This window comes from Trachurus trachurus (genome assembly GCF_905171665.1).
Source record: "Trachurus trachurus genome assembly, chromosome: 3".
NCBI lineage: Eukaryota > Metazoa > Chordata > Actinopteri > Carangiformes > Carangidae > Trachurus > Trachurus trachurus.
In genome coordinates, this window is record NC_139893.1 from 3,894,194 (window position 1) to 3,916,944 (window position 22,751).

Here is a 22,751-nt window from a genome sequence, read left to right on the forward strand (position 1 = left end):
AATTTGAAAACGCCGCCCCAGCGTATCCGTCTGGACGGCCAATACGGACTTTTTCTGAAACGATGATGTCATGCCCCCCGCCGCTCTACCTGTAACCTGAGACACACACACACACACACACACACACACACCGCTGCAGCTGCTGCACACTGACAGTCTATGCACGTAACAACAACAACGGCCGACTAACGTTGCATCGCTCAGACGCTGCGGCTGAATCACGTCTGTTTAATCATCACTGATCGTCATATTTACTCGACTCCATGTCAACATTTAATCCATGTTTGAGTTTGAATACAGCGGGGAACTTCTTCTTCTATTGAATTACAGCGGGGACCCCGTCTTCTTCAGCTGTCTTAAGTGTTTATGTGTGGCAGGCAGCGCTGCAGCGCCACACACACTCCACACACACGCCTGCAGTATGTAGGTACTACAGCGTTTTGGGTCGTTTTCACTGGATCAGTGTGGACGCAGATATTTCTGAAAACGATGCCGTGTTTACGGAGATTTTTTTCAAAACGATTAAGAAAAAGATCGGATTCAGTGAAGCCGCGTTTTCGTGTGGATGGGGCCTTAGAGACTACATCACATAACAATGACCACAGTACTTCCACACTTGCAAATTGGAGGGCTGACAAGAAGTTGCCAGACCAGTTTATTTTCAAGAAGAATCACTCACAATCACAATTTACAAGACTTAACAAAGTACAAACTCTTCACTCTTGGATTTCCACTGTTTCAGTGGTGTCACTTTGAACCATTTTGTCCTGCCAGGACAGGCTGCCCTCGGGGGAGGTGAAGAACTCGGCCAAGCTCTCCCTCACCACATAGGCCTTTTTTGATGACCTGTTTCCTCCGATGTTTATCAGCGGTGCCATGGTTTTCCTGCTCTTCTCCGCCTCCTCTAGCAGCCGCACGTTTTCACTTGGCTCGAGGAGGAAGTTGTGCAGGATGCACGCCGCCACCACCAGCGTGTTCAGGTTTTGCGGCTGCAGGTTGATCCTCCGATGTAAAATCCTCCAACGTGACGCCAGAATGGCAAAGGCGTTCTCGACCACCATCCTGGCTCTGGAGACTCTGTAGTTATAAATCCTCTTTGTGTAGCTGAGGTTGCGTCCCGGGTAGGGCTTCATCAGGTACGGCTTCAGAGGGAATTCTGAATCTCCCACCATGACGTGCGGTATCTTCCCGAGGTGAGCTGCGCCGGGCAGAGAGGCTTTCGGAGGAACATCAAGAGTGTTGTTCTCCATCTCTTTGGCCAGATCTGAGCCTGCGTAGACTTCCCCATCCGGCACCCACCCAAAGTCTCCCACCTGAACGCACCTGAAGCGGTAGTCTGCGTCCACCAGAGCCAGCAGCACGGTGGAGAAAGTCCTCTTGTAGCTGTAGTAGTGGCTACCGGACAGGGCCGGCGCTTGAATGATGATGTGTTTGCCGTCGATCGCTCCAATGCAATTTGGGAAGTTCCACTTTTCCCAGAAGCGTTGTGCTACCTCTTTCCACGTCTCTGCCGTCGGCCGCGGTAGAAACTCCTTCATCATCACCTTTTCAATGGCGTTGTTCACCATGTGAACACAGTTCATCACCGTTGTGTGGCCGAGGCGGTAGCTAGCGGCCAGTCTGCTGAGCGAGTCCCCAGAAGCCAAGTACCTGAGAAGTGAAGAAAGAAAAAAAGATTAGTTAAAATATATTTGTATAATAGCTTGTATTCTGTGTATTTTATTACTTTTATGTTATGTGTAGGGACTACAGATGGAAATTAGCTGGGAGCTAAATCTGGTGCAACCATCTTTTCATTTTTTTCCCTTTAAATGATTAATGTAATTGCACATTTTCTCTTATTAAACTAATAAACTAAACTAAGGGACTACAAGGAGTTTTGGAAAGCAAAGTGTTTTCACATTTCACATTTCCCATGAGCCTCCGCGTGCACGGTGAAATTCTTGGACCGGCCCAAGACGGACGAAAGTGAAAACATTTGCCAAAGAATGTTTTCAAATCAAGAGTGAAAGTTGGAGGTTGGAAGACGATCAGATACCGTCGTAGTTCCGACCATAAATGACGATCCGGTGGCATTATTCCCATGACCCGCCGAACAGCGTCCACAAAACCGAAACTAGGAAATGCTGGGCGAGTCGACCACTAAATAATAATATCAAAATAACTATAAAGACAAAATATACAAAAGCAAACTCCTCGGGGGCTCTTTAAATTTATGATTTCTTTTCTTTTTTCAGTTGATCTCTACAAGGCAAAATGGTAGTCATTAAAGGACAATTTCGGGCAAATTCAAGAGTTGATATTTCTGTGTTTATGACACAAACGGTAGCTCCGACTGCACGTAAACACACCGAGCACGGCAACTTGGATGGGAGACTTTGAATTAGATTTAGTTTTACAAACATGTCGGCTTGCTTGAAGTAAATAAACTTCTGGGTGCATGTTTGAGTCGCCATCTGACGCTGTCTGTGGCTTTGAGGGATGTAAACAGCCTAAGCAGCAGAACTTCAATCCGCTCCCATTCATTGCTGCCGTGGCGATGCGGGGACAGACACAACTACCGCAAAACAGGAGCAATTAAACTGAAAATCTTCAGATTCCTTCTTTTAGACCTAAAATGATAGGAACATACAGCCCCGAGTTGAATTTGCCCAGAATTGTCCTTTAAGGGACAGCTTTGTGAAGAGGGGGATCACAAAAAGAATGGAAGTACTCAGACATCATGTCTTTTCTTTTGCCCCACCTCCACCCAAGAAGGTCTGTATGAAATTCTTCTTATTATTATTATTATTATATAAGATTATTGATGGCAGTATCACCTTTAAATTCTATGTGCACATTTCAAATGAAGTAATTCATAATTTTTGCGTCTCTGACACCAATATGACTAATTTGTTTATCTGTGTGTGTTTGTTTTGTGGTTCGAAAAGCAACGATTGTCTGCATGTGGATCTGGTGAACAGGCTCCTTCCGCTGTGCCACGGTCTGTTTCTCCGTTTTACTCATTTGTAAATACTTGTTTTTGTTGTGACTCTGTTTTTATCTTTACATTTTTTCCTGTTTTAATTTTGAAAAATAAAAAGGTCAAACACTGATTGATTGTGTATCTACATGATGTGAAGCTCACCTCAGTCCGACAGCCAGCCTCTGCCTCGGCTCTATGGGAGCTCTGTAGTTGGTGTTTATCTTGGTGAGTTCTGGGCCGATGATCGAGAGAAGCCGATCCATCTGCTCTGCGCTCATTCTGAAGTATTGGTGATGCCGCTCGCTGTCCAGGCGCAGTTCAGCCACCAGATTATAGAAATCTCCATCTTGAGGTCTGTTCTGGTTCAATGGATGGACCCAGTGCCGGCTCGCTCTCTTTCTCCTCCCCCTCCTCCGCAGCCTCACAAGCAGAAGCAACAAAGCAGCTGCTTTCCTCTTCTCAACAGGCACTGGAATGCACAGAAACATTTACTTCATTACTATATTGTTATTAGGTTAATGATAGATAGATAGATAGATAGATAGATAGATAGATAGATAGATAGATAGATAGATAGATAGATAGATAGATAGATAGATAGATAGACAGACTGCAAAAACTCAAAATCTTTCCAAGAATATTTGTCTTATTTCTTGTTAAAATGTCTCATTTCAAGTCAAAATTAAGCTCTTTCCACTTGAAATAAGACTCATCATCTAAAAGTGAACTTGTTTTAAGATAAGAGAGAAGAGAAAAATCTGCCAGTGAAAGCAGGTTTTTTGTGCTTGTAATAAGGAAGAAAAACTTGCTCCACTATCAGATTTTTCTACTTATTTCAAGTGAAAAAAGCATGCTTGAAAGAAGTAGTAGGAGTGTCTAAAAACAAGCTGCTTTTTATTATATGAGTCTTATTTTGCGTATAATGAGATTTGTTTTGACTAGAAATTACATTTTGACTAGAAATAAGACAAATATTCTTGGTAAGATATTTGAGTTTTTGCAGTATAGATAGATAGATAGATAGATAGATAGATAGATAGATAGATAGATAGATAGATAGATAGATAGATAGATAGATAGATAGATAGATAGATAGATAATTTATTAGTACAGACTCTGGGTCCAGTTAAAAACACAAGACAGGACAGGAAAAGAACAATACATCAACAGTAACAACATTCTAGCAGACTATTAATACTTCATTTAATGCTATTGTCACTCAGAAGTCAAATGTAAACTGCAACAACAATAGTTAACTTTATTTACATGGACTTGTACTTTCTAAATGCATGAAAAAGACAAATAAACTCAAAATAAATGTTTAGTTTACTATCCGTTTCGTATATAAATATAAATATTGCACTTACACATGGTTGAATCACAATATTCACCACAAAACCGGCAGATCTGCAGGGAAGAGCAGGACTGAGACGATTTCCTTCTGCTCCTCTGGATCAGCTCTGGATGGATGGACACAATAACGCGCGATTACGCGTGATTTCGCGGGATCTCGTGCGTCCTCGCGATTCCCCGTTGTCCCGCCTCGAGCCGCAACAACTCGCAGTGCAGACGGAGCCGGTGGGTACCGACGGACGCGCGGAGCAACCAAGACTTTCTGCATCCACAGGAAATCCACAGAAATCCACGGAAACCAAAGTTCATCTCCACCGCACGCGCCCCGCTTCGTCACCACACAGCAGCGTGTCCTCGCGCCGCGGCGACGTCAACACGCAGCGTTTCTGTTCTTCACGGAGCCGTGGGTGAAGAAATCGCGTCAAGCTGCAGCAGAGCAGATCTACATCGCACCAGACACACAGGAAATCCGGCACAGGAGCAACAACACAATAACACTTCCGGTTCCCTTTCAAAATAAAACCCAATACTCGACATTACGTCATAACCGGTGTGTCTCGGAGCTTCGGCAGCATGGACGAAGAGAGAGTTATTGTGGAAGTTGAAAAACACGCGATTATCTATGACACCACAGATCCTTTCTATAAGGATAACCTCAGAAAGGACAAAGCCTGGAATGAAGTTGCAGAGGCTGTGGGATCGGATGGTGAGTATAGACTACTAAAGGTTATGAAACTGTGATTTTAAATGAACTTTACAGAAACTACCTTTGAGTAGTAGTCCCTTGGAAAACATTTCATCAACGAATGTATAAAAAATCTTTGCATTAGCCTACATGAAAAGCAAAAATGCCCTTATGTTATTTTCTTTGCTGGACTTATTTACTATTGTGGACTGAGACCCTCACATTCTCTTTTCTTTTCTTTTCTTTTTGTTGTGCCTTTAATGTTTGTATTTTGAAGATACTTCAATAATAATAAAAAAAAGAAAAACCTTTGAGTAGTAGTAGTAGTATCAGTTTATTATTTATTAATATAGCACATTGCATATTGCTTGCCCTGTCCTGATCAGTGCAAAGTTACTGAACATTTTTAATGACTTTAATATAGGCCTATTAGTTTTCTGTAGAAGTAGCCTACTTGACTGAATAACTTTTAAACTTTTGCACTTTTAACTATTTGTTTTTTATTTTAAACTTTATGGAAAAAAGAAATACATAGAGAAGATTTCACACAGCTATGGTATTAAAGGTGTAGCCTATACAAATATGTAAATACTATATCATAGTATATGTAATACTTCGATAACTAACTACCTATTGAAAATGTAGCCTAACTACCCAGTGTTAAATACTGTTGAAATAGTCAGCTGTGGGGGAAGTGCATCAACTTTCAGCCTCTACCTTTCTTATGTTAATGTTAATTGCTGACGGAGTGGCTCTGTGTTTACAATGGGGGGTGGGAGCTCACACTTACATTTTTTGAGGGACCTGAAAAGAATACAACAGCAGACTAATTTTTAAATGCTTCATTTACAATGAATGATGACATCTTTAGAACAAGACATCTTTAGAACAATACATCTGTAATGAGCATGATAAAAATCAACAACATCTGAATAACAAAATACATCTATTAAAAGTATACATTTTCCACACTTTAAAAAGAAATCTTCCACACCTTCCTGTTGCTCTGCCTCGTCCAGCAACCTCACATTCTCTCTCAGGGAAAGCAGGAAGTTGTGGAGAATGCATGCAGCAGCAGCAACACTGCAACACTCTCCACCTGGAGGAAAGAATGCCAAAAGCGTTCTCAACCACCATCCTTACCCTTGAAAGTCTGTAGTTAAATATCCTATTTGATGTGTGAGGTTGAGTCCAGGGTTGTGTCTCATTAGGTATGGCTTCAGTGGGAAAGCTGCATCACCCAAGTGACGAGATGTTACCAGACAGAGTTGTTTTAGAGGTAAATTCATGCAAAACTGCTGATGCACGTTGCCTTCAGGGACAGTTTTTCATCAAACAGTCTCTGTATTTCCCTCTAAAACAACTCTGTCTGTTATTATCTCATAGCGTGGTGAATGTGCAGGTCACAACTTGTCCACCAGAGCGTTGTGGAGTTGTTGGATTGTGTATTTGATGAGTTTGATGCCGGGAAACCAAGAAATCCCATGAGCCTCCGTAGCGTAGCTCTGAGCAGCTCGCCGCTCTGCTCCGCCGTTCTAAAAACAGCTTGCACCGACAATTAAAGGTAACGAACCTACTGCTATGACTATAGGGATTATGGCAATGGGCCAATTTGCCAAAATGTTCAACTATCCCTTTAAGTGTTTTGGTCTCCATTCCTCTCCCCAGAGCTGACCCAGCATATACACCATCATCACTGGTCCTTCCCCCACTTGAATGAGCTTGAACCTGTTAGTTCAAGAAAGTTTCCTTGTAGTAGAAATCCTGACTCCCAGTCAGCGGTGGGTTGTGGCTTGGGCGGTCACATGCTTCCTGTCTGTTGCTCGCAGGCAGTTCGGAAAATTCCACTTCTTCCAGAAGTCGTCAGCCACTTCCTGCCATGTCTCTTGTGTTGGCCCGGGGCAGGAACTTCTCCATCATGGTTTTCTCAATCAATGGCGTCAATGGAGTTCATTGCCGTAGCGTGCCGTGTTTTAGTTGCGCCTGCCTTGTTTGTATCGTCCTTATATTTTGTATTAAACCTCTTCCTATTAATTCAGTGTCTTTGTGTGGTGGTGTTTTGGGTCATGTGTGGTCCATTGTTTTGCCCCTCTGGGCCAACATAGTAACAATCCCCAGAAGCCATGTACCTGTGAGGGAAGAAGCACATAGTTATATGTGAACGTTTTTTATTCACCCGTGTCTCTCCTTTGTTTCAGCGGACACGTGTAAAGCCAGGTGGAGGTCTTTAAGGGATTCTTACGTGAAAAACAGGAAAAAATTTGGAGCAGCAGGTAGAGCATCAAAGGAGTGGAAATACGGGGACGCCATGGCCTTCCTTCTGCCCCATATCCAACCAAAAAGGTCTGTATACATTACTGAAGCCTCAAACAATATTGATAACAGTATTATATGAATGAATGAATGAATTTTATTATTGTGTCATGCATACTTTTGTATTTTGTAAGACACCAAGAAAACAAGGGTTAAAGCAGATATCAGCTTCACGGCCGTTTCGGCTAATGCTGCGTTCAAGGCAGGCTTTTGAAACCGTAAGTTACAGCTTCAAGTCACAACTACGACTTGGTAGCGTTCCAGGTAACCCGTAGCTCGTGTTTTTACCATCCTGTTGTCTGTGAAAGTTCCCTATAACGGCCACTCGTAACTTCCGACCCGTGAACTCGTACCAGATCGAACTGGTATGACTTCACAGGAAGGAAAAACACAAAGTACGAGTTTCTTTGAACGCACCATGAGTTAGCAGCCCCCGCCCTTGTCAGGCATCAATTGGTCCTCGTGCTACGTCACCACATTCACGCGCATCCCTTGGCTGCACACACAGCCCTTCATGCCGTTCTCTCTCCTCATTGGATAACACTTGTATCCCACAAGGAAAATTTTCTCCTCGGGTTACAGCAGAGCAGAGTGACGGAGAGACTCGTGTTTAGGCTGAAATACTTCATGTAAGTGATTGCTGACGGAAAATAGGACTATTTAGGACTTATATTAACAAAAACATTCCACTGATATCTGCTTTAAGAAATAAGAAATAAGAAAACCAACTGGTTCAAAACCATTATCTGAAAAAAGAAAAGGGAAACAATGCCAGGGTTCAAGGGAAATCATCAGAAATTAATTAAACATATTTTCCTGTCTTCTTTTCCAGGCTTTAGAAATAAAACTAGCTGAAATTAAACAACTAGCTTCTGCTCATCAGAGCACCAAAATATTTCAGGGTTTTGTCCACAGATTTCATGAAATAATACCTCTCTCAAATCATCAGACTTTGTACAATATGAAAGGAAATGAGACTCACTTTCTACTTCATCTAACTCACACATTTCACACATTGTCCTCTGGAATATTTTTTTAAAGCAACCAAACCCAATGGCCAGAGGAAGAATACCAGATCTCAGCTGATGTAAAATATAATTCAAGGCCAAAATTAGATTTAATCTGCACATGCAGCTCTGGAAAAAATTAAGAGACCACTTCAAAATGATCAGTTCCTCTGGTTTTACTATTCATAGCTATGTGTTTGAGTAAAATGAACACTGTTGTTTCATTCTATAACCTACTGACAAAAAGTCTCCCAAATTGAAAATAAAAATATTGTCATTTAGAGCGTTTATTTGCATAAAATGGCAACAGGTCAAAATAACAACAAAATTCTGGTGTTTTCAGACCTTACCGTATAATGCAAAGAAAACAAGTTCATATTAATTTTAAAACAACACAACACTACTTTTTAAACTTAGGAAGAGTTTAGAAATCAACATTGGTGGAATAATCCCAATTTTGAATCGGAGCAGTGTTTTTTAACACTTTAAATTTATTTATAATCTTTCTTCCTCATTAAATCTGATCCTTGTGTTGGAGTTCAATAGACACTGGAATCGATGGCTGCCACATGTAGAGAAGCTGGTTTATTAAGAACATTTTGAAGTGGTCTCTTTATTTTTTCCAGAGCTGTATGTCCTTAATTTTGGTGTTAAACATGTATCTTTACAGTGCACTATTAAAGTGGTGAGAACTTGTGTATATAAAACTGTTATGTTCATATGCAAATTGTTCCTATGTGTAAGTTTTTTTCCTTTTTTGTTCTTGTATAGTTCAAAAGGCAACTTGAACAATTCACAAAACGACGAGGAACGGTCGAGCACCCCCCAGTCGTTGTCGGGGGGCGAGGATTCGTCCCGCAACCTACGCGCTTCGAGACGAAACCGCTCAAAGGCATCTTCTTCAGCTCCGACCACCTCAGGACCGTCTACCTCCAGGTCCCGCAGCCCCCGGGACAGAACTTCAGCGCCGGCCCCCGCATCGCCGCCGCCACGGCCAATCAGAAGAGGCCAAAGACCCCAACCAGACACAGACATCGAGGAGCGGCTGATGTCTTTGCTGGAGCAGCCGGCGCCGAAGCCTCGCATGCCCGAAGGCGAGCTGGACGAGGCGTATCACTTCGCCCTGAGCATCGTGCCAACGCTGCACAGGCTCAATCAGGACAGTCGGCAACAGGCAAAGATCGAGATCCTGACTCTGTTGCACAACTTGGAGAGAAGCCAGGCTCCGCAAGTCACCGTCGAACTACAGCCAGTGACGGAAGACTTCAAGGTTAAAGAGGAGGAGGAGCAGTTTGCCCAAACTAATTGGCACATTGACAGGGAGGGATGAGCTCCACGACCTTTACTAACCTTTTGACCAGAAAGAGAAGAAATACGGTGTCATGCAAAGGTTTGATCACCTCTGGTCAAAATCTATGTTAAAGGGATAGTAGCATTTTTTTTAAAGTAAAGTGGGGTTGTATGATCTACAAATAGCCCCTAAGTACTTTTTTGCAATTGCAGTAGAAGACTCTCTGCACTCCTCCCGTTAGCAACGCCAGCCCATAATAGCCCTGCCCAGAGATTTACAACATACATTGTTGTGAATGGACCCAAAGAAACATTTTCACGGCCTAAAAGAGGTTTTACCTGAAAAAAAATACACAGTTCCATTGTTCGCTATAATATAACTTTTTCCAGCCCTTCAAAGTGCAGGAAAAACACAGTTTTTATTTGGACCTAACCAACTCACGTATCCCTCCGCCCAGGGTTAGCGCCCGCCGATCAGCAGTTGGTTAGGTCCAAATAAAAACTGTGTTTTTCCTGCACTTTGAAGGGCTGGAAAAATTATATTATAGCGAACAATGGAACTGTGTTTTTTTTTTCAGGTAAAACCTCTTTTAGGCCGTGAAAATAGGCCGTTTCTTTGGGTCTGTTCACAACACTGTATGTTGTAAATCTCTGGGCAGGGCTATGGGCTGGCGTTGCTAACGGGAGGAGTGCAGAGAGTCTTCTACTGCAATTAAAGTACTTAGTGGCTATTTGTCGATCATACAACCCCACTTTAAAAAAATGCTACTATCCCTTTAATGTGAACAGTTCAGCAAGTAGACAAAATTATCTCCAAAAGACATAGAGTTAGAGATGACACATTCCCTTTACATTTTAGAAAATATATATTTTTAATTTTTCTTTTTTTATCTGTTACATTTTTTTTGAAAATGACAGACAAGGAAAAGGGCCCGAGACAAAGGTTTGGGCATCCTGCATAGCCTTTATTTTTTAGTAGGTCGTAGGCTGTAGTTTGTCCATCACTGGGAAAAACCGTAATAACCTGCCTTGTAAAACTTTACAGCAGCTGCAGGTTTGTTTGGTTTGAATTAGAACTTTCTTTTCTTTTTCCAACCTTTTTCCTGATTTTTTTTTTATTCCTCGTCTTGTTTTTGCCTTTAGTTGAACCAGCAGAGATCGGAACAGTGTTTTTTGTTTTGTTTTTTTCTGTGAAGGTATTTTCTGGACTCTTGTTCTGGCTCTTGGTCACAGCTCTGGCGCCAGAGCAGCTGCATCGACCACACTTTGTTACACTTGACGACATTTTGATCAATCGAGAGCCATTAAACTCCAACACGAACGCTGTGATTTACTTCTGCTTCTCATTCATACATTGACAAATCTTTAACAGCACTCCATTAGCCTATTGACAGAAGTCGAGCAACTGATCAATTCATTTAAATTTTTTTTGGAGGGGAGGATATTGACGGCGTCTTAACAGAAATTACCTGATGGGAGGTGGCGCTGTTCGTTAGCACACCAATATTAATTTGCTTAAAAGATTGGCCTCAGTGTCGCTGTTGTGTTTTTATGATTTACTCTTAAATAAAGGTCGAGGAGGGGGGGGGTGGCGAGCGAAAAGCTGAACTTGTCTTCACTGTGTGTTGTTGCCATGGTGACTCAAAGTCCAGCAGCTAAAATAAGCCTAATGTGAAATCAGCAGCACATAAAGTGTTTGTTTAACGTCGGGTTGAGGAGGTGCCAGCCGGGGTTCAAGCTGCCAACATCCGTCATCGCAACAACAGCAGCTTCGATTAGCTTCACAACTCCACTCACCGTCTCATTGTTGATGGAGAGCAACTGTGTCTGGATGTGTTTGTGGTTTCTATGAATATTCATACTCTGTGTTGTTGTTATTGTTGTTGTTGGGCAGGAAGAGGAAAGAACAGAAACTATGTAAATCCTTCCAGGAAAACAAAACAAAACAATATGGCCGCTCTCTGTTGTCTGTAGTCTGGCTCTGTGGAGCAACATTAAACATCTTATATCTTACAATGTGTGGGTTTACAGTTTTATTAATCATGATGCATTTGGACACATTTGTGGTACAGTTGTAACAAAACAAAAACACAAACCAACAAACCCGTCACAAAAGTTTGACAGTTTCTGTAGTTTAAGCTCCTATTCACCTTCTTGTTGTAAGAACTCAGTGATATCTGTTCAAACACTAACTGTTTTCCCTTTCATACAAACATCGCTCTCTCCAAAGGAAACATTACCAACATTTGTCTGATGATGATCTAACAAAACAAAACACTGCAATTGATCTTTTAGCATGAAGACGGCACATGTCTACCAAACAGTACATTTACATGACATTTGAAAAAAACAAAAACAATTCTGGCCCTAATCCATCTATAACTGGACGACTGAAGTACATGTAAAGCGTAAGTCCGACTAAGACAGATCCGACTAAAATGTCCAGAAGATGCTATTGGAAACCAGTTTTCCTCTACTTGTACATATACAAGAGGAAAACTGGTTTCCAATTGTATCAAGGTGTATACACCTTGATCTGACTGAAACTTGACAATACATGTCAGTATTGACGACACAGAAGAAAGACCCTAACCCCAAAGGCAGACTGTGGTGTTTCTCATCTGCCTTTGTGAAACCACCATAACCCCGAGGGAGAGCGTGGGTCTTATCTGTACTGTAAGTATCACGTACAGTTTGTATGAAATAAACAAAGCCATCAGATTCCTTATGTTTTCACTGTTTGAAATATCAGTTTGCCGCACTTGTTAACTAGATGGTGTAATAGGTCAACCAGAACGGGGTCTGTATTAACCTGCTGAATGATGCATATCACCACCTAGTGTTGAGGAGGCAGACATGTTTCCATCAACTATTTTTCCCCGTTGCATGTAAACTGGGACAGGGACAGAATTCAGACGAGACGCTCCAACTCTGTGCATGTAAATGCACCGACTGTTAGTTTAACCTCCTCCCTTGAGTTATTGATCTCCCGGTGTTGCCACATACGATTGGAATAGTGACTTCTTTGCTTCATAATCATTTCATTTTTTAGTTTGGGAGTTGAGAGCTTGATATTGGCTTGATTTCATACTCAGACTCACAGTGACTGTGCTAATATATTAATGTTGAAGGCCAGTTGATGGTTTCTGCATCTACATGACTCTGAGTGTCCACATGATGGAAATCTCCTCACTGATCAGTGTGAGCTGTTTCCCTCTGGTTGATGTGTACGGCCCCTGTTGGCAGGACTTCAAGTCTCCATGTATCTTTTGTCCCTAGTGTTATTGATACACTCAATAGAAGTGAGTACTGACCGTTTCCTTGCACTTATCCTGGCCTATTGGCCATATGTGTCATATGTGTTATTGATTTGATTTGCACTCACTTTGAATTTCCATTCCCTGGTGTGACTGCTTTGTGTTCATGTTGTCCTTTTGTATTGATGTGAACCCAGCTGCAAAATGTATTGTCCTTTGGGGACAATAAAGTTAAACCCAACCTTACCTTACCTTATCTAACCTTAACCAACCAACCCAACCTAACCTTACCTTGCCTTACCTTACCTTACCCAACCCAACCTAACCTTACCTTACCTTACCTTACCTTACCTTACCCAACCAACCCAACCTAACCTTACCTTACCTTACCCAACTAACCCAACCCAACCCAACTCTACCCAACCCTACCTAACCTTACCTTACCTTACCTTACCTTACCTTACCCAACCCAACCTAACCTTACCTTACCTTACCTTACCTTACCCAACCAACCCAACCTTACCCTACCTTACCTTACCTAACCTTACCTTACCTTACCCAACTAACCCAACCTTACCTTACCTTACCTTACCTTACCTTACCCAACTAACCCAACCTTACCTTACCTTACCTTACCTAACCTTACCCAACTAAATCAACCCAACCCTACCTTACCTAACCTTACCCAACCCTACCTTACCTAACCTTACCCAACCAACCCAACCCAACCTTGCCTAACCTTACCTTACCTTACCTTACCTTACCTTACCCAACTAACCCTACCTTACCTAACCTTACCCAACTAAACCAACCCAACCCAACCTTACCCTAACTTACCTTACCTAACCCTACCTAACTAACCCAACCATACCTAACCTTACCTTACCCAACAAACCCAACCTAACCTTACCTTACCTTACCTTACCTTACCTTACCCAACCAACCCAACCCTACCTTACCTTACCTTACCTTATCTTACCTAACCTTACCCAACTAAACCAACCCAACCCTACCTAACCAAACCAAACCAACCTTACCTTAACTTACCTTACCTTACCCTACCTAACTAACCCAACTAAGTAGTTGGGTTAGTAAGGTAAGGTAAGGTAGGGTTGGGTTAGTAACCCAACCCTACCTTACCTTACCTTACCCAACAAACCCAACCCAACCTTACCTTACCTAACCCTAACCTTACTAACCCAACCCAACCCAAACGATAAGTTAAACCTTTGAAGATGTCAGTGATTTTGCAGCTATTGCGTCAAAGCTGTCGAACAAATATACATTTTGAATTTGAAGTGAAGGGAACATCAGAGTTATTAAATAAACTCCATGGCAGCCTATAAAATAATCTGGACCAAAGAGATAAACTGAATGACAGAGTTTATACCCTAACCTCAACCACCTCGTCGGGGGACGCCTCCACTGGCCAACCTCAAGATGGACAGCGCCCGGTTACTGGAAGATGCCACGCTGGACTGGACACCTTTGCCCTTTCCCCCTCCCCCTCTCTGCTGTCTCTTTTTCTACCTTTCTGCATCTTGTATGGTTATGACAGCGCGTGGGCGGTGGCAAGGGGACTAACTTGCGTCGGCTCGTGCCTTGCCTTGATCTCCCACAAACACCTATGCTGCCGTTGGCCAGGTAGGGGGAGATCTCGTAGTTTCCTACTTTACCTAAACCCCTAACCCTAATTCCTCAATCTTTTTCATGTTAAAAGTGTTTTGTGAATTAACCAACAGATCCCCCTGTGTGTTTCCTTCTCTATCTCTCTCTGCCTGTTGGCCCTTCTCCCCTCAGTAACCTTTGATTACTGTTAACAGATAAACTGGGCAATAAGAAGACATTACCTGAGCACTAATGGCAGCGAGCGACTTCCTCACAGAGAGCGAAAAACACACTATAATGAGCTGTAACGCAGTCGGAGCGATGAAATGAAGGTTTATATGACAAGAGTCGAACTCTGTGCTCGGCTGAGACGGAGCTGATCTGAGCGGAGGAACAGAAAGAGCAAACAGCCGACGGGCGGAGATCTTCAAAGCACTTGATGACTCTGAATATCCTCATAAGTGGGCAGATAATGCCTGGTGGAGAGGGACAGTGAGATAGCTGGGTGAAAGTAATTGTGTCTTGTTGTGGCTGATAAGGAGTATTTATCTCCTATCTCCCATGGCGGTGCACAATGGGGCCCTTGTGTGAGCGATAGTAAAACACGGGGCTATTAGATGGACAGACCCATTAAATGGCTGTAAAACTCACACTGGACGGGGTCGTGTTGAAAGGAAGCTTTTGTTTCCAGCGTGGAAAAAATAAACAGGTTAACTGGGAAATAGGGCTGGTGTGGAATTCCCCCTGTTTAGACTTTTAGTTCAGCTCAGCTCTGCAGACTCTGAACCTGCAGCTTTTTTTTTTATTTGCTCAAGATCTGTTGTGGTTTATTAAGCTGTAATTGATTATCTGAGATCATATCCGAGAGATACAAGGGAGCTATTCACAGCAGGTAATCTGTCATTAGCCAACACATCAAAGTGACACCTTTAATTCCAGCACTGTGCTATTTATTCAGGCCACTTTTATCCTCTTTATTCGTTATCTTTGTAGATATGGTTTCTAGTTACATACGTACGTACATGCAATCCCAAGATTTGATCCATACGTCAACAGTTATTCTAGCCCTGTTTGTTATTGTGCAACTAAAACTTATGCAAATAATGAAATGAATGTGTCAAATGGTTAAAACAGAGAATCTGCTCAATGCACAAGTCAAACTCACTGTCTCTCATCAGGACACTTTCTTGTCTTCTGGCAGCATAAAAGCCTAAAATCTGATCTGGTTCTGGCTCTGGCCCGCACTTGGCCCCGTGTGTAGAAGGTGTTGGAAATTGTTCAGCAAGTAGTTTGTGTAACTGATCTTTAAAATCACATATAGTAGGTTGTTTTCAGGTGACATCACATGCAACGTTCATGACTGCAGATGGAGGGTGGGCAGGAAGTGATAAGTGCAGTCTACGGCTGAACCAGCCAGGTACCAATATGTCAAATCAGGAAAAAAAAACTGTTCTGAAAGTAGAAACACACTAAGGGGACGATAAAAACAAAAAAAACTCCCCCAAAAACAGCGGCATACATGGATTAAAAACCTCTGTTTATGCAAGTCTGATCGCTTTTCCACTGTTTTGCCATGTGCATTTGTTTTCAATGAATCAATCCATGGAGCGGTGGATAAGGTTATTTATCATCTACCATGTTACCATGTGTATATCTGTGTAGTCTTATCTGTCATCAACAAGAGATTACGGGTTACGGGTTAGTGCGTTGCGTTTGTGTGGCGGTGTCGCCATGGAGACGAGAGCTGGGACACCGGGTCGGAGGCTTGGTTTTGGTTTTCAGCCAAGAGACGCTCCATTCTCCCTGGAACTAGTTACAAGTCACTGATTTAACCAGCACTAGGAGTCTGGAGCTGGTTAATTAAGGTGCATAGTTCCTCTTTCAGTCTGAGCTGATCCCATAGGCGGCTCCTCACATCTCCAAAAACTGTAGAGCACCTTTCCAAAATGGCGTTATTTGGATAAATGGACATATTGAGGATCTAAACAGTTACTTTCGGTTCATCCAACGTTTCCAATCACTGTTCTCCACTTCCTTTTCCCTCATCTGAACTTTGCACGTCATGGGGATCATGTCACTCCAAACCACCAATAGAAGCGTTTTGTGATCCGATTGATCAAACAACATTTTTACATTTTACTTATCTGTGTCTGTGTCTCCAACATCATCACAGATCAATGTGAAAAAGTGTTTAGGTTTCTTCTAAACCAACGTTACTCTTATTTCTTCATTGCTCCATCATAGTTCCTGCAGCTTTGGGCTGTGTGACCTGCATCTAAACGTATAGCCTATGTCAAACCTCCCATTATTGTGATTGTGGAGCATGCACACACTGTTTTTATTAATAATAATATTATAATACAAGTGACTTGTTCACTGCATGTGGTGCCATATATTCAGCCTATGCGCCTATATGTACATTGTTTTGGTTTGTCTGGGGGAATAAACACAGAGTTTTACACTGAGAAAATTCGACCAGAGGAAACTCATGTCGTGAAAGTGCCAGTAAACACCTGATGATAGAGAGAGGGAGGGAGGGGGAAGGACAGACAAAAGGAGATTCACATCCACTGGGCTAGATGTCATATGGCAAAGCTCAATATTGGTTAATAAATGGTGGCTACAGGGTCCAGAGACTCAGAAGAGAGTTAAAACTCTAATAAATTACCTTTATCTCTTTAACGAGACAACATTAATTTTGCTCTCAAGGTCTGGCAGAAAGCGAGCCGATTTATCATCTGGCTTTAACGTTGTGGGAATTAGTCTAATTACCAGCGGTGTGGAGAACTGCTTGTCACCTCACAGAAACACCATTGTGCTCCCGCTTCATTTATCACAGACGTTACACTGCAGGCTGCACAGAGGCCTGCTGGGAAATCTGTGGCCGGTCAGAAGAGTCCCTGAATGTGTCATAGATCAGATACAGGACCGAGTCCGTTAGTGAACAACTAAAATCCATCCCTGGATCTTTGTAGGACAAGAGAAACCAAAGTTTTAGCCGAAAATGCAAATAAAAATTGGTGATTAAAGCAATTCCTTAAAGGGATAGTTCACCCAAAATTCAAATTTCAGCTCCGTGCAGCAGTGCATGTCCATGATGGTTGCAAACGGAGCTCACTTTTCTTCGTTCAAAAAGACACACCAAAAAACATCCAAATACCTCCATAGTGCTCGTCTGTAATGTCCCTCTTGTATTGAAGCCCCAACATGAGAAATTGTTCTGAAAAAAATTAAATAAGTCTATATTTTAAGCTTGTTTGTAGCAGAAGCTCCCAGTGTTGCTCTGCCGGAATCTTGCGCGATTTGCAGAGCCGTGAACTGGGTGTCAATGCAAATCACGCGAGATTTGGACGGACCAGGAAGAGCAGTGCTACAAACAAGCTTAAAACATATACTTATTTAATTTTTTTCGGAACAATTTCTCATGTTGGGGCTTCAATGCAAGAGGGACATTACAGACGAGCACTATGGAGGTATTTGGATGTTTTTTGGTGTGTCTTTTTGGACGAAGAAAAGTGAGCTCCGTTCTCAACCGTCATATGGACATGCAGTGCTGCACGGAGCCCCGCTGTAACTCAGAGAAGCCACGGAGGACTCTGAAACTTCTCCCAGCCCTTAGTCCACATGAGGGTGAGTAGATAATGAGAATGAGAATGAAATTTGAATTTTGGGTGAACTATCCCATTAAACTTATCTACCATTGTTTGCCATCCTAGAATTGTATCTTGCACTCTTACCACTGATGACTCCATATCTAGTTAGCCACAATGTTAATCCGTGGGGGCTAAGTAAAGCCTGGTGTATACTTCTGCATCAACTCCACACTGTAACCACACCGGTGCCTCAACGCCGTCGTTTGTGCACATTTCGAAGTTCTGCATTGAGGAAATGCATTGCTGAGCAGTTCATTTCATTTACAAAACGTTGTTAATCTTCCTTCTTCTGGGGCACAGTGAACAATGGCAACAAGTGGAAGGAGTGTTTTTTGGAGTTGGAGATTGATGATTGATGTGGAACCATAAACGCTACGTGAACAAAATGACGGTATAGCATTTGGGGGAAAATGGGAGAGCGAAATGCTGGAAATGATGTTCTGAGTGGAACCAATCACAGCCCATTAATTTTTAGATGCACGTCGGGCGATGGTGTAGAGGGGTTCAACTTCACAGACGCATAAATCAAGTTTTATAACTCTGTATGCGGAGGTTTCCAGCGAACAGCCAGCATCGTTTTGGCAGCAGCGATGCCCATCATGGGGATAGCTACGCCTACGTCTTTTCCAACATGTCAACTTTAGTGTGTGTTGGTATCATTCAAGAGTAGCACAGCGGGAGAACATGGCACAGTTACATCCACTATATTACTTCTGGCTCTTTTCCACTACACAGTTACAGCTCTACTCGACTTGGTTTCGGCTCTTTTTAGGATCCTCTTGTCAGATTCAAAAAGCCTCATGTCTTTGCATTCCTACTGTATGCATATAAGAACTTATAAATGACTCAGGTTTGTGTTTTGTAGGTTGTGGAGGCATTGTTGTAAAAGATACCAGCTAAAATCACTGGCGTTCTCACAAAAATGACAGACAACTTCTGCAGAAAGCTCAGTTAGTCCTGACCACCATCTCTTTATTAAATTCATTCTTCTTCCTCCAGGACAGAGATACAGGATGCTATAGATACAATGATACAAATGCTCCTTTATCTCATGTTCAATCAATCAGTTCTTATGTCTTCCTTTTATGTATCTTATTTTTATTGCTTTTTATTGTTTTAGTTGCGTTTTTACCACCACTGCAAAACAAATTTCCCCCTCTGTGGGACAATAAAAGCTCTATATCAGAATCTGAATCTCTTTAAGAACAACGACACCGTCCACATTACCGAGTGTCTGGGCAGTTTATGGTCAAACAGCAAGAACAGAAGCCGCAGTTGTTAGGAAACAAAAGATCAACAGTGTTTCTCTTTAACTGCACATCAAAGGAGTAAAGTCCATAAAAAAACAAGAGATAAATCGCATCAGTGAAAAGGAAAGTGGAGTTTCAAGGAACTTGAAACCATATTTTCAATCTTAAAACACATAAGGACATATAGGAAATGTCTGACGGCCTGTGTTGCCTTAAATAAACTGCAGCTTAAAGGGACAGTAACATTTTTTTTAAGTGGGGTTGTATGATCTACAAATAGCCCCTAAGTACTTTAATTGCAGTAGAAGACTCTCTGCACTCCTCCCATTAGCAACGCCAGCCCATAATAGCCCTGCCCAGAAATTTACAACATACAGTGTTGTGAACAGACCCAAAGAAACGGCCTAAAAGAGGTTTTACCTGAAAAAAAATTACACAGTTCCATTGTTCGCTATAATATATTTTTTTCCAGCCCTTCAAAGTGCAGGAAAAACACAGTTTTTATTTGGAGCTAACCAGCTCACGTATCCCTCCGCCCAGGGTTAGCGCCCGCCGATCAGCAGTTGGTTAGGTCCAAATAAAAACTGTGTTTTTCCTGCACTTTGAGGGGCTGGAAAAAATTATATTATAGTGAACAATGGAACTGTGTTTTTTTTTTTTTAAGTAAAACCTCTTTTAGGCCACGAAAATAGGCTGTTTCTTTGGGTCTGTTCACAACAATGTATGTTGTAAATCTCTGGGCAGGGCTATTATGGGCTGGTGTTGCTAACGGGAGGAGTGCAGAGAGTCTTCTACTGCAATTAAAGTACTTAGGGGCTATTTGTAGATCATACAACCCCACTTTTTAAAAAAAAAACGCTACTATCCCTTTAATCCACATTTCACCAGGATGCACAGTGTAGCAGATTAATGACAGTTAATAAACTAATCATTCACTCCCGGTCGGTTTGATCTCTTTTTATCAGACGATCTGCAGAAGCTCCAGATTTATTTATTCATTCATTCATTCATTTCAGCAGCTGAACTTCCTTCAGCAGCAGCTCTGAGGGTCTTATCACTACCAGCAGGTTAAATAAACCTAGTGGGAGCTTGCATGTGTTGTGCTGACTCGTCTGCACAGCCACAGCACCGGGATCAGTTTTAGGACAGGGCGAGCTGTCTGGGAGCTGTGGTAATGATTGAAAAATATGCTTGTAATTGCCGATAAGCTCTTTAATGTTTCAGTAAACTTCTCTTTTGGCCGCTGAGTTTACTGACCCATAATTTGTCGATAAACTCTCGCTTTGTAGTGCAACGTCAAGGGGGTCGGCGGCTCCTTTGAACCGATTGTCCTCTGGCGGTGTGAAGGGTGTGCGCCGTGTTTACAGAGCTCTGCGGAGAGTTCAAGAGGGCATGAGCATGTAAGGACATGCGTGACAGAGGAAAAGGAAAAGGAGGTGAAGATCATTCAGCCGAGAGAGTCCTGACAAATTCACTTAATCCGTCCTGTCAAATACGTCTTAGTATCCATGTTGTTTTATCCACACCGGTGCTGACGTGTCCACCAGACGCTCTGTAAACCGCCGCCGTGCACGGTGGCCGACCCTGACCTCTGACCTCTGACAGGTTTCACCCTGATGGATCAATATATTATCACATTATCATCTTTGGTGTTTATAGTCTTGAGGAAAGGAAAAAGGGGAACGAGTCAAAGAGGTCACAGTCATACTAACAGCAGTTAACAGCTCTTTGCATTGAGGTACAGTGGAGCTTAAAGCTAAATGCTAATGATCATTAAGACACAGGTGTGGCGTTTATCATTATCTTATTTTATCATAAACTATATATTAACAAATTAACATTTTGACCTGATGACTGCGCTGGATAAAAAGTGAAAATTTAAAGCAATTCCTTTAGTCCTTAAAATATTTTAGTCTGAACAGTGATACTGGTACAGTTAGACACATCAGTAGCCATGTTTAAAAACAGATTAAAAACCTTCCTTCATGTTTTTTCTATAGTGTTCTGTTGAGTTGTGTGTGTGCATGTGTGGTTGTGTGGGTGTGTGTGCATGTGTGAGTTTAAGTGTGTATGTTGTGAAGATGGCATACCGATTGTTCACTTGCACTTGCACTCTCCGATTGATTTCTAATTGATTTTTTATGATTATTCTCTATTGTAACTACCGTATGTGTACCATGTTGTAAAGCACATTGAGTCTGCCTTGTGCATGAAATGCGCTTTATAAATAAAGTTGAATTGAAAATTGAATTGGACCAACACTGATGCAGCAATAAAAATAATGGATTTTGTAAAGTCAACAACTAGAGACATGTGTCTCCATCTTGTCAGTTAGACGGTTAAATAAATAAATAAAAACCACCCCTGAATTAATGAAATGTTTGAAGCTTCATCATCTGTATAAAGTTCAGTTTCCTGCAGCTGAACTGAACCTGCAGCTCCACAGTCTGTTCACCTGCTTATTCATGGGTTAATTCAAAATGTGCACCATTTAAAAAACAAGTTCTGCATTCATTGTTTTAGAAGGTCTTGATCTCAAAAGAATATTTCAGTAGTTTTTATATGGAACATTACATTTACATATAATTCATGATTAATTAAATCATAGAGGTTCAACATGAGATGTTTGACCCTGGTCCTCATGCAGCTTTAATCCATCCATGAGTCTGCACATGTCACAAAAACATCTAAAGAGCAGTTTTTCTTTATTTAGGTAAATTATTTTTTTTTTAAATTCTTTAGGTTGATTTTTGGTGCAGCCTCATGTTTTAATGTTTGATAAAGACTCATGTGGACCATCACCTCCTCTGAGTCCTCTGACGGCTCCACCTGGTCCCTGCAGGAGAAGGAGGAGGAGGAGGAGGAGAAAGAGGCCGCTGCAGCTTCAGCCTCTTTCAATTTCATCTGAGCTCCTCTGTCAACAGGCTCGTGCAGACAGTGACAGACCGGCCCTCGCTCGCGCGCGCGGCCTATTTAAATTACTTTCAAATCATAAAAGCAAAGGAAACATCGGTAGATACACACAGGTACATACACACACATCCATACAGGGGAGGAAGCAGCAGATTAGAGCTGCAGAGGGCGAGAGACACCGACTCACACCGGAGAGAGAGGAGGGGGGGGGGGGGGGGGGCTGCAGGACCGCTCCAATCTCCCGGGGGTCAGTGACACGCGTGCACACGCACCGACCAATTACATATCATGAGTGAGGGTCTAGAGAAGGAGAAGGAGAAGACCCCCCCCCCCTCCTACCAGCTCCTCTCCCCCCTTTAGTGTTTTATTCATATCAACAGAATGAGTTTCAATTTATTTCCTGAGAGACACAGTTCAGTTCAGTTCAGTTCAGTTGGAGGTTTTTGGGGATTAAACG

The 22,751-nt window shown here is 42.2% G+C and overlaps 2 protein-coding genes across 2 annotated transcripts; one reads left to right on the forward strand and one right to left on the reverse strand.

Annotated features, from left to right (window-relative positions):
- Positions 1 to 716: 716 nt before the first annotated feature.
- LOC311008071 (uncharacterized protein) lies at positions 717 to 4,381 on the reverse strand (the record flags this gene model as incomplete). Its single annotated transcript, XM_084001504.1, has 3 exons — positions 4,333 to 4,381; positions 3,128 to 3,434; positions 717 to 1,650 (listed from the first exon to the last, which is right to left on the reverse strand). The coding sequence occupies exons 1-3, from the start codon at positions 4,334 to 4,336 to the stop codon at positions 717 to 719; spliced, it is 1,245 nt and encodes a 414-aa protein (XP_083857630.1). The 5' UTR covers positions 4,337 to 4,381.
- A 9-nt stretch (positions 4,382 to 4,390) lies between these two features.
- On the forward strand, positions 4,391 to 9,729 carry LOC311005034 (uncharacterized protein). Its single transcript, XM_083997317.1, has 3 exons — positions 4,391 to 5,024; positions 7,202 to 7,346; positions 9,095 to 9,729. Exons 1-3 carry the CDS (start codon positions 4,892 to 4,894, stop codon positions 9,651 to 9,653), a joined length of 837 nt encoding a protein of 278 aa, XP_083853443.1. The 5' UTR covers positions 4,391 to 4,891; the 3' UTR covers positions 9,654 to 9,729.
- Positions 9,730 to 22,751: the final 13,022 nt, after the last annotated feature.